Source organism: Diadema setosum, chromosome 5 (assembly GCF_964275005.1).
Source record: "Diadema setosum chromosome 5, eeDiaSeto1, whole genome shotgun sequence".
Taxonomy (NCBI): domain Eukaryota; kingdom Metazoa; phylum Echinodermata; class Echinoidea; order Diadematoida; family Diadematidae; genus Diadema; species Diadema setosum.
In genome coordinates this window covers 5,829,102-5,841,857 of record NC_092689.1, presented here as the reverse complement: position 1 = coordinate 5,841,857, position 12,756 = coordinate 5,829,102, and the positions used below count along the sequence as shown (strand labels likewise).

The 12,756-nt window shown below is 39.3% G+C and overlaps 1 protein-coding gene across 1 annotated transcript in view; it reads left to right on the top strand.

The window, feature by feature from the left end:
• The window catches only part of LOC140229024 (calcium-activated chloride channel regulator 3A-1-like), a 51,152-nt gene extending 39,710 nt beyond the window's left edge, over nucleotides 1-11,442 (top strand). The window contains exons 7-16 of the mRNA XM_072309287.1: nucleotides 231-408; nucleotides 1,227-1,348; nucleotides 2,236-2,392; nucleotides 3,181-3,449; nucleotides 3,918-4,092; nucleotides 6,523-6,707; nucleotides 8,494-8,677; nucleotides 9,400-9,516; nucleotides 10,624-10,806; nucleotides 11,158-11,442. Of these exons, the coding sequence (XP_072165388.1) occupies nucleotides 231-408; nucleotides 1,227-1,348; nucleotides 2,236-2,392; nucleotides 3,181-3,449; nucleotides 3,918-4,092; nucleotides 6,523-6,707; nucleotides 8,494-8,677; nucleotides 9,400-9,516; nucleotides 10,624-10,806; nucleotides 11,158-11,429 (1,842 nt within the window). The 3' untranslated portion in view covers nucleotides 11,430-11,442. The remainder of the gene's footprint in view (nucleotides 1-230; nucleotides 409-1,226; nucleotides 1,349-2,235; nucleotides 2,393-3,180; nucleotides 3,450-3,917; nucleotides 4,093-6,522; nucleotides 6,708-8,493; nucleotides 8,678-9,399; nucleotides 9,517-10,623; nucleotides 10,807-11,157) is intronic.
• The last annotated feature ends 1,314 nt before the right edge of the window (nucleotides 11,443-12,756 follow it).

The following is a 12,756-nucleotide window of genomic DNA, read 5'->3' as shown; positions in this document are numbered from 1 at the left end:
TGGTGTAGTCTACAGTTCTTATACACTTCTTGTTGATCATGATTTCTATTTTTGAAGCAGATTCAGAGTTCAAGGCGAAATTCCAATGTTTAACGCCTTTCGCTTTGAATTCCCTATCCATATGTATCTTGCAAAACATGAGGGCATTTCCTGATTCCAGTTAAGCTAATGATATTTCGGAATTTACCTAACATTATCGATACAACTTTTCGGTGTCATATATATTCCAGGCTGCAGCCAACATCATTGAGAACGTGTTGCCCCTGGGCTCACGGCTTGGAATCGTTCGCTTCGACGAGTACGCCCACGTTCTCCATCACATCGTCGAAATCGACTCAACCGACACAAGAGATAGTCTCGTTTCCAGCTTGCCCAAAGAAGTGAATGGGCGAACGAGCATCGGCAGAGGTAGGAAATCTGCCCCATCAATCAGAGGTTGTAGTATGGGAAGTAGCAAAAGTAATAGTAGCAATAGTAGTAGTAGTAGTAGTATTTATTATTATCATTATTATTATTATTATTATTATTATTATTATTATTATTATTATTGTTGTTGTTGTTGTTGTTGTTGTTGTTGTTGTTGTTGTTGTTGTTGTTGTTGTTGTTGTTGTTGTTGTTGTTGTTGTAGAAGTACTGTAGTATAGCGTTTTCTCCGAACTACAAAAGCATCCTATATACCAGGAAAATTATGTGTGTATAGTGTTTGTAAGTCGGGATGGGATGCGTGGATGTACATAAAAGAAACAGGTGAACTGAATAGCTTGTTGTTACGGTTCCACCCCTTTGGTCCGAGGACTGAAGTCCGACAAGACCAAAGGGCCGATAGACCTGAGGTCCTATAGGCCGATGTGGGTTTGTGATCTTGAATGCAAAATTCTAATGACATACTCTAGATATTTCCGACAATTCTTTTTTGAAGTACATTAATACACTCACATAATGTGAGAGTATGTTAGCATGTGTGTACCAGCGTGTGTGTGTGTGTCTGTGTACGTTTGTGTGGGTTTGTATGCTTGAAGAGAAACTACTAATGACGTTCACTAAATTCTTTGATTATTAAAGTTTGGAGTGTGTGTCGAGTGAGGGTGCTTGTTTTATAGTTTCGTAAAAAATAAAGAAAAATATTGACAAAATTCCAAAACATGGGTATACTGGCACATATGAAATATATGTTCCCAAACGGTCTTCTAATATCCCTGTCATTAATGATAATTTCTGTGTTCCAGGAGTCCAACTGGCTGTTCAGGAGCTGAAGAAAAGTGAGAAGGATCCGTCGGGAAGCACTCTTATTGTTATCACAGATGGCGAGGAGAATTCTCATCCCTATATCACAGATGTCATAGGAGAGGTGAATATATGAATTTTGTTCATTAATGTTTGTTCCTAGACAGGATGTTACCTGCAGTCTAAGGTCTGCTCATCTCTTCACGAGAGTCATGTCATAAATTATATTCTTGAGACCCAAGTCTTTGCGAACTATACCCACTTTTTCAATTTTTAGTAAAGGGATCCTTTTTAGGTGAAACATCATATCCGGTCATGTGATTACCCTGAAAGGATTTGAATTCCGTACCTCCATCTTAAGAGTCCACATAGCCGTGGTCACTATGCAACGTGCTTCCCTGCTTGTACCGTTATTGCAAGTCTACCAGCCTACACACGCCGGAACTGCCCTTCCATTCACAAACGCACGCGCGATCCCACACCTGAAGATAGCACTTTGATTTTCTAAGCCTTTATACAGGGAGGTGAGACCTCCCTGTAATTATGAATCATGTTCTTACTCTATAACCTGTCCGTACTCACTCTATGATTTCTCCTCTCTCTCATCACTCCTCTCACCACCTTCCTCTTTCATCTATCCATCTATCTGCATATATAGTGATTGATCTATCTCATTCTGTCCTTGATTTCCTTCCGATACTATAATCACCACGATTTATCTCTCAGTGGACCCGTTGTCAGAAAGATGTATGAGAAAGATAATTTGAGTAGCTTAGATGTCATTCATAATCATCTTTGCATTTGGGGCTTTGGACTTTGTGTTTACAGTTCTTCCTTGTTTATCATGCCAGAAATATTGATGGTTTGCTGAGATGTTCTCTCTATTTAAAAGGCACACAGACACAACCTTATACATCACATTTCCGTAGAATCCATACCATAACCATTTCCCCCTACTCTGTAAGTAATTGTTTCACAATCTGAGACACCAACTTAATTTCTACTTCAAAGGTTGCCAACTTAACTGTGAATACTGTAGCAGTGGGAGCCGAGGCGGACAGCTCCCTCGAACTGCTGGCCGAACACACCGGCGGGGATTCGTTCTCACACACCGACCGTTCCAGCGAGATCTACTTGTCTTTCTTCAAGGCGGCTGCCGCTCAAATGGGTAAATTTTTGCTTTGACCCACAGATCATTACTCTGGATTCAAACCAGTGAGACGTGAATGACGGTTACGTCTTTGTCAGATTGGGCTTTAGACTTTTTATTCCCTTTTGTTAACGTTTGAATTCTAGATTTTTTTGAAAAGCAATGCTGTTGCGATAATGAGAATGCTCCATTGAAAACCTAGTTTGCAGAAGTCGTGGAGATGTTTCAATTTTGCTTGATCACTTAGAATTTCGATGTGTACAACGTTAAAGACCTCATAGCCTAATTGTATCACAGCTTCGTATACTATGAAGAGTTTATGAGATTCTCAGTTGGGACATTTTTGCAAAATCTGTGCGAGTAAAAGGAAACAGAAGGGAAATGTATTACGTGAATGTAATTTTATCCAAATCTCGATCCCAAAGCCACGGTTGCTGTCAATTCTGCATATTTTCTTATAAGTTGCTGGTTTTTTCAGCTGGTTTAATCGCAAATGTCTCAAAATTACATGAATGGAGATAACATGTTTTGTGATGAAACTCTTCACTTTATGAGGCTTTAAGCAATGTCAAAACTAACCTTCGTAAACGGCCCTCTCGCTGTAGTTGCTTACAGAAAAAAAGCAAGCCGAAGGTCGACAAGCAACCATTGAGAGGAGAGCCCCTTCTCGGCTTCGGCTTGCTTCGGCTTGCTTCGGCTTGCTTCGGCTCGCTTTCGTCAGCGCCAAGAGAGCCTTTCGTGAAGGCTATTTTTTAAGCGGTAAATGAGTAGATGAAAATGAAGTGGCTTCATCTGTTATCCAACAGCTGCTTCCCAAGTCACGTCCGCCGTGATAGATGCCGATTTCACGTCCATTCCTGTCTTCAAGACGTTCACCAACAAGTTCTACCTGGAGGACGCCCTCACGGGTGGCCTAAAAATCACTATCGCCTACATTTGGACCACACGTTCACGCCACATCACCTTCGAGCTGACCAAACCGAACCAAGAGGTCGTTGACTCCTACTCAAGGCTGTACACCACTGACGAAAGGTACAAGCAGATCAAAATCAACTTAGATCAGGATCAAGTCATGGTGAGTTTCGATTTTTTTTTTTTTTTTTTTGGGGGGGGGGGAAATAAATCTAACAATGATAATAACAATACTACCCTCTCCATATGGGAAGAGAAAAACAATGTGTGTTGCAGCATACATTTGCAATGAAAATGAAATCATTGTCTAATTTCTTGTCATATTAACGAAATTTAAACCATTAAGAATACCTAGCAAGGCTCTATAGAATTTCAACGTGACGCTGAACTGAGTATGTCAAATGCACTTAAGGACAAACATAAGGTACTTTTAATCCAGCCAGAAGGCTGTGCCACATGACTGAGAAACAAACGATTAAAATTTCCTAAAATTTCTGAAATGCCAGTATATTTCTGCTTTTGTTCCTATAAAGCATTGCTACTCTTAACTATACATATCGTCTTTCTGTCGAATGAATGCTATTGTATTTTGTTTATTTGTCTGTTCTTGGGTTTTCTTTTTTTTTCCAAGGCCGGTGAATGGACGCTGAACGTGACGAACGAAGGCAACTCAGAAGACGATTTTAGCATTGTCATCCAGCCTCGTGTCAAGCCGGGAGCTATGCCCATTCTGGCTAAGGCTCACTGGGCTGTACCCAGGATCACTCCACCCAGCAGACAGATTCTCTACGTCTTCGTGCAACAAGGTACGTGTGCTATAGCAGTCACCTCCCTTTGCCTTTTAGTCAGACCTCATTTGTATTCCACTCACAGAACGACTCATTTGAGACTACTAGTAGTCTGTCAAGACAGAGGGAGCTGCGAGGCCGGTTCCGTGATGTTTGCTCCGAAGACAATTGCTTCCATGGAATATTTGCACGCTAACCCAAACGTAATTTCTACCCGTAAACATAACCCTAACCCTGATCCAAATCTTCTCATCAAACTAAATCCAAAACCCTATCACAATCCTAACCCTAAGGAGAAAACATGACCGCAGCAATTGTCGTGGGAGCAAACGTCATGTCACCGCGAGGCTAAGGGTTGAACGTACGACCGAGTGGCGTCATAGCTGCATGTCTCTTGTACTTTCACCCCTTGCCTGGTTGTTCATCTCAAACAATCTCGAATAATCTCGAATAATCTCGAATAATCTTGAATAAAGAGGCATAACGTGGAATATATTCGAAAGCCACCATAGGCTTTCATCTCACGCACTAGGCTGTGCTGCAGAAAAATCTTTCCCTCCTATATCCCAGCAAAGACACTTGGGATCATAATACACATACTGTGAATGGTGTAAATGATAGCAACAACAGTGCAATGTCTGAAGAAGAATTGATTTTTGTTTCCATTATCTTTCTTTTTGATGAGCATATATCTCACCCCTTATATTGCATATTGTACAGGGCATTCAGCCACAACGTGGTGAACAAATTCTTTGTCAAGTTTACTCTCATTTCTTCTCCCTTCTCGTTCTCTCTAACTATCAATCAATCTATCTATCTATCTCTATATCTATCTATTTACAAAGCATATAGGCTCTACGAATGTACACGGGGGTCCTAAGGTTCAGCTCATGCTATTTTCACTATTTCAAATGTCTGTCCGTAGTAAACAATGCATTTTTTTTGCCTTTGAATATGCATTTTATCATGTTCCAGTTTTTTTCTCAAAGTGCATAGTATTCCCCTTTGTCCTGCTGTCTATGCGGCACTGCATATCATTTGTGTAGATGATACAACAAGCTTTTGATAATCATTGTTGCTGCTTTGAACAGAATTGATCTAATTGTCATCATTTCGCGAGTAGCATAATTTTTACCACTTAAATGCTCGGCATGACGGTGATGTATGTTTATCGTCAAATTTTTTGCAGAATATTTTGGGACAGGGAAGAGGAAATGTCGACGACTAATTTTCGCGGAAACATTGCTCTGTGCTGTCTTATTGCCGCGATCATTGATATGTTGTATGCTTAATTTCAATCAACATATCCTACAGCCCCTAGCTTGTGCGGGGAATTGCGGCAGTTTGCATATGTTATTTGCATATGTTATTTTATTATTTTTTTTTTTTTGCTCGCATAAAGTACAGAGACCGCATGTCATCTAAACTCTTCCAGATCCAGAAAAAAAAAGCCCAATTAATATACTGGTACTGGTATTCATTCTTGCATTTCATTTCCCAGAACCGATTAACTTCCATGCGTGACGAAACGTCCATTTTGTGTGGGCGTACGTGTGTACCACGTGATTTTATTAGATTGATTTCAGCTATAGTAATTCTCAGAATAATACGTGCATTCATGCGTTGTTGTTTTTTTTTTTCTTGAATCGAGAGAGTAGTGAAAGAATGTCTTAGGCGTTGACCATATTACGTAATTTCAATGTCTGTAATTGCAACGCACATTAGTCGTGTATCACATCACCACGTGCATGTTCATAATTACACACATACACATATCTCTCTCTCTCTTTCTATCTCTCTCTCTCTCTCTATATATATATTTATATATATGTATATATGTATATATGTATGTATATATATATATATATATATATTATATATACATTGTATATACATATATATATTGATTGAATTGAATTGAATTGAATATATATATATATGTATATATATATATATATCACTAGTCATTCATCGATCTATAATATGTAGATCTATATAATTATTACCAAGGAGGTTTGAGAGATGGAGTTCCAACTGGCTGTAATTATTCAAACAGCCGTCAGTTTTCTATTGATATACAAAAGAATTCCACAGGTGCATTATTTTGTGCCTTTGATGGTCGATGTTCGATTCTGCTGTCTTGCTGAGCAATCTGATGATTGATTTTGAACGTTAACATAACGTTGGCTATATTTTGTTTGTTCATTCATCAAATGAAATTAAATCTCACTTAATGATGAAGCATATTAAACAAAAGTCAATCCCGTCCAGAAATATATGGAAAAGTGTACATCAGAACTGTATAATGTGAAAGTGTTCAAAACTACCCTCCTGGAACGCTAGTTCTCTTGAACCTCCTTGATATTACTTATTTATGTACCTCTAGATTATTGTTCAATTACTTTCAATGTCATATTCATCGTCGCATTTTTTTTTTATTGATTCAAGGCGACACGCCAGTGATCAATGCAAAAGTCCGCGCTGTGGTGAGACTCAACTCCGGGAGTGAAGCGGCAGATACAGTGACCTTAGTACCGCGGGATGACGGCTTAGGGGCGGATATCAACAAGAATGACGGGATATATTCCGCTTACTTCACCAACTTTTTGGGCCACGGCCGTCACGGCGTTGAGGTATAACACAATTTTCTTCGTCTTGAGTCAACATGTTGGCATTATATAGGGAAAATACTGATTTCATGTAGCACAAAATATTATTTGAAAAATCTTCGTCACATTCAGAATATTGCCTCATCTATTGAATCATTCAAAATTCTTCTCAAAACTCATCTTTTTGATCAGATACATTTTTTTTTTCTGGAGGCAAACACAGTCCGTTATTAGTTATTGTATCACTGTACCACATGTATTTTCTCCCGTTACTGTTATTTTGGTTTTGCATCGTCGTTATGTTTTTGTGTTTTTTAGTTTTCTACTCGTTATAAATAGCACCAGTGCGCTTAGAAACACTGGTATAAATCTCCATATAAATGCAATTTTTAATATTACTATATCGCGGACTTCATCGTCAGTGACAGTGATACAATCTCACTACCTGCATTATGACTTCAACCAATGACTTATATGACTTTTAGCCAATCTACAAAAGAACGACTTCAACGAGTGAAACAACAAACAAAGCAAAACAAAACAAATAAAAAAGACACTAAAAACTGACCTTTCCACACGTTTTCACCTTCATCGTTACGTAATAGTCTTCACCTTCATCATTACGTAATAGTCCACATCTTGGACAGCCAAGAAATTAACATTATGTGGCTTGACCATGTCTTTGCTTGGGGGCAGTAGGAATGACCTAAAGATGCAGGTGCAGTGTTGTTTGTGTATTATAGTGTTCTCATTCTTACAATTAATGACGCCCCACGCCATACCCCGGACACCGTCATATCCCGGGTTACAGCGTTTTTTTTTTTTAGCGCCATTTTTTTTTTTTTTTCGTATAAAGATGTAGAGTTATACACTGCCATTATGGCAGCCAAATTTTAGCAGTCTTCCATATGACGATCTATTATGACTTCTTAAACCATTAAGCAATTTTAACAATAACACTTTCTGGGTTTTTTTCTTCGAAATATTCTTGTTTTGTTACAATTTTTAGCAATAGTTCAGAGTGAGATCACTTTAACCAACGAATTCGTCCCATGATTACATAATTTTCAGCCTTCAGTGGATTAGTAAACCATAGTGAGGTACTGCTATCTATGTGTGACTGCTATCTATGTGTGCCGCAAATTATTGGTGTAGATCAGTGCTCATGTTTTGATGCTACTGCACTTCTGAAATCATTGATGCAACAAAATTTTCCTTCATAAAGCACTAAAAATGACAGTCACCCATTTTGTTAAAGGGTGTGTACAGTTCTGGTCGAGGTGAAGATTTAGCTTTTAACGTTTTGTGAGATATTCAGAAACCACTCTATGAGATGTGAAAGAGCATGCGGTTCTAAGGGGTATCAAAAGTTTATTCGATGAAAATCGGTTTTGAAATGGCTGAGATATCCAAAAACAAGGTGAAACAAAGAGATACTAATAAAGTTGGGGCATGTTGCCTTTTATTATTAGCACTTTTTTGGATATCTCAGCCATTTGAAAACCAATTTTCATCAAATAAACGTTGAATCCTTCTTAAAATTACATGCTCTTTCATATTTCATAATAGGCTGTTCATTATTTCACGTAGGAATGTTCAAAACATGAATCCTTACCTCAACCAGTACTGTACAGTCCCTTTAAACCTAAGCCAGGTTACAGCGAAAAAAAAAGTGAATATATAAATACATAATTCATCAAAATGAATGATTTTTATTTGGTACACCAGGGCACCAAATTATATGCCTGGATGTTAATCATGTAATGCCGCATCCTAATCAAGGTCTTCCAAACAATCCGTATGTTATCAGGTGCACGTTCGCAACGGCGAGGAAACCACGCTCCTGAAAGGGGGCGTGGTCGGTTATGGTGCGGCCACCAACCCTAATTTCCCCGGCCCCGAGAGGACGATCATCCTGGAAGCTACCGGTGAATTTCAGCGAGAAATCACAGGCGGCAGTTTCGAGTGTACCAGTGTATCCGTCTGTGGGAATAGTGAGTCTGTTTTCTCCATCATTTTAACCTTTCCGGTATTGCCGTTAAATATCACGACATGAAAGACACATTGACATAGTGTACGCACTGGTTGCTAATAGTAACGAAAGAGTTAACCCATGATTGATTAGTACACAAACTATAGAGCTGGTAACTCAGAAACGAAATGAAACAAATGGCAAATCTTAATGGCACTTTTCCAATTTTTACCAGGTATTAATCCCCAATCGTTAACTCTCTTGGAGGAATCTGCCCCTTTGAATGTTTTAATTGTGCACATATGTGGCGCTATACAAATGCTGTGGATGATGATGATGATCATTATCAATGTTCTCAAAGCGTATTAATTATCTTGTGATAGTGCAGCATTGGATTTTACTTCTGTCACATGTGATAATGGTACCGATGTTTATGCGTGCCTCTACGCCCAGCTTTCGGTAATGTGATTGAAATACCTAATCTTACTAAAATAGCATCAGAATCACCAATCTCGTGGATAGCATTCCACTTCGTGTCAGAGCACGACAAAATGATCGATGGTAAATTTCGAGACTTAAAAAAAATAGAAAAGAATAAGATTTTAGTTTTGGTAGTGATACTGTTGAAGAGAGAGCAATTACCATCATATCAGTGATAAACGGTATTGACATAATGGAAGCTAATGAATGTATACATTCCTCTCCTTTATCTTTCTTTTTTCTGTTCGCTCTCTTCTTTCGTAGAATCTGTGGATGTCTATCCCCCAGGTCAAATCACCGATCTGACAGCAGATTTGGGCAGTGGCGACCTGGCGACCCTAACATTCACTGCACCAGGAGACGATCTCACTGATGGGAATGGTGAGACGAGTTTTATTCAGTTTAATATGACATGACGTGACGTGACGAGAGATGATTTGATGTGATGTGATGTTTTGTGATGTGATGTGATGTGGTGTGATGTGGTGTGATGTGATGTGATGTGGTGTGGTGTGATGTGATGTGATGTGATGTGATGTGATGTGATGTGATGTGATGTGATGTGATGTGATGTGATGTGATGTGATGTGATGTGATGTGATGTGATGTGATGTGATGTGAGGTGAGGTGAGGTGAGGTGATGTGAGGTGAGGTGAGGTGAGGTGAGGTGAGGTGAGGTGAGGTGAGGTGAGGTGAGGTGAGGTGAGGTGAGGTGAGGTGAGGTGAGGTGAGGTGAGGTGAGGTGAGGTGAGGTGAGGTGAGGTGAGGTGAGGTGAGGTGAGGTGAGGTGAGGTGAGGTGAGGTGAGGTGAGGTGAGGTGAGGTGAGGTGAGGTGAGGTGAGGTGAGGTGAGGTGAGGTGAGGTGAGGTGAGGTGAGGTGAGGTGAGGTGAGGTGAGGTGAGGTGAGGTGAGGTGATGTGATGTGATGTGATGTGATGTGATGTGATGTGATGTGATGTGATGTGATGTGATGTGATGTGATGTGATGTGATGTGATGTGATGTGATGTGATGTGATGTGATGTGATGTGATGTGATGTGATGTGATGTGATGTGATGTGATGTGATGTGATGTGATGTGATGTGATGTGATGTGATGTGATGTGATGTGATGTGATGTGCTGTGGTGTGCTGTGGTGTGCTGTGGTGTGCTGTGGTGTGCTGTGGTGTGATGTGATGTGATGTGATGTGATGTGATGTGATGTGATGTGATGTGATGTGATGTGATGTGATGTGATGTGATGTGATGTGATGTGATGTGGTGGAATGTGATGTATGGTAGGCCTATAGTATGGTACGGTGTTGAATGGAATGTTATGAAATGGGATGATATGATATGATATGATATGATATGATATGATATGATAAATATTAGTATATGATATGAAAGTGACAGGATAATACTGAAAGTTACTAATGTTGTAATGAGACAAACAATGCAATCTCATAATAACAACTGGATTGATATCGCTTTGTTTTTAAATCGCAGCTACAAGGTATGAAGTCCGTTACTCATCGAGTTTCACGAAAATCAGCAAAAACTTTAGTTCCTGCGAGATGGTCCCCTCGCATTGGTTCGTTACTGGTGACGTCACAATGCCGTCTGGAGCAGGAAAATTGGAACAATTTGTCATCAAGTTTTCCAACTCGAGCAGTACATCGTCTGACCCAGGTTAGTTACTGATGCACAAGTTAATATTTTGTATGCTTATCAGCGTACATAATATATAATGTGAATAAATGAACATCACTATCATGAAAACAGATCTAACATTGGTAGAGTCTGCTAATATTATAATAGTAGTTAAGTGTCAAGTGAGAAAAATGGCGGTAATTGCTTTGGCATCTGGAAAGTTTTTGTGCATATTGCTGGAGTTAACTACTAAAGCACTAATTCAGTTATTATTACATTTGTATCATTATACTGTCATTCCGATAGTTATACACATTATCATCAAAGTTCATGATGATGTGTAGATGTGATTTGCGGAGGAAATTATGTCATCTTGTGTTTCACTTTCAGGACACACGGCGTTAACTGTGGCCATTATTGCCATCGACGATGTAGGCAACCGCGGGGACCGTTCGAACCTCGTCACCCTGACTCGAGTACCGACCGCCTCGCAGTCACGCGCCGCATGGCCGCCCGGCATGATTGCTGGTGTGTTGCTGTCCATCATCATTTTACTGCTCATCATCATTGTCATCGTCGTCATCGTGTACCTGAAACTATGGAAGGCACCCACGAAATTCGACTACACCGCACCTCATTGCAACAGCTCGCTGGGCGTGTGAGCCTCCACCAGTTCCGTCGTGATGATCTGACACCGTGTTCGAACAGTCGCGATAAGTGAGAGCACAGAAGAGCGCATGTTTTGTTGCCCGACACATTATTGTTGCACAACACGGACACCTGATGCTGTGGTTATTACTTGAACTCAAGGTGTTCCTTGAGTGAACATGAAGAAAAAGATGTGTCACTGAAAAAAAGTACTACCATTTTCGCCAAGCAATGCCGAGTCGATCCTCGATTTTTTTTTTTCCGAACTGCACCGAGCTTGTTCGGGACCAACTCGGCACCATCTCCCTTCTTATGTTTAATATGGCATTTTGTGTGTGTGTCTGTGTTTGTGTGTGTGTGTCTGTGTGTTCATGATGTGACATGACGTGACTTTTACACTATCAAGAAGGAGAACTAAATTTACACGAAAGAATGGAGGCATTCGTGACCTCAAGTGTGTAAGGCAAACGGTCGATTTCATAGTCCTCATGAAAACGTGATGTATCATCTCATGTCATTCAGACGACTTTTTGGACTGTGGAATTTGTAATAATGAAAGCGCTCTCTTTTGTTAAAAGAAACTGAAAATGTTGCTACGTGTCAAAATTTCTAGCCTTTGAGTTTCTTGTGATTTTGTAGCTAAGCAAGCGTCAGACGCATTGCTGTTGTTTTGCATAATTCTTGTAATAACAAATTATTTATTTTGAATGTAAAAGAGAGTGAGAGCAAGTTAGAAAGAAAGAGAGAGAAATGAAGTTAGCTATAAGCACATTACATCGATAAACTTGGAAAATCTCGTTTATCAATCCTGTTCATATAGCGGAATGAGTCATACAATTATTGTGTGTGGATTTTTTTTTTTTCGTTTTCATAAAATCATCGCATTATTTCAAGCCACATAACTTCCAGATGATCTGTTCGTAAAGAAGATTGTAGGGTTTTGTGCAGTTATAAAAGTATTTATGTCTTGCGAATTTGAGCCGTTTCGTTCAAATTGAGATGAAACTGTACTATTGACACATTGCATGCACAATCACACTTTAGTCTTTCCTTCATATGATGACGTCATCATACTTTCCACGTGCATGACGTTTCACCGCCTATGATTTACGCATTCTTTGTTTGCGGTCTGAGGTGATACAGGAAGTATAATGTCTGCGTCTTTTTGTAATTATTGTAGTCGTTACAATAACAATTGCAGTTATGGTTATTATAAGTTTTGATTGTTATGATTTCTTGAATTTTGTTATGAACATTGTCATTAATAATAATGATAATAATAATAATATTATTATCACTATTATCATTGTTATTATTATTATCATTATCATTATTATTATT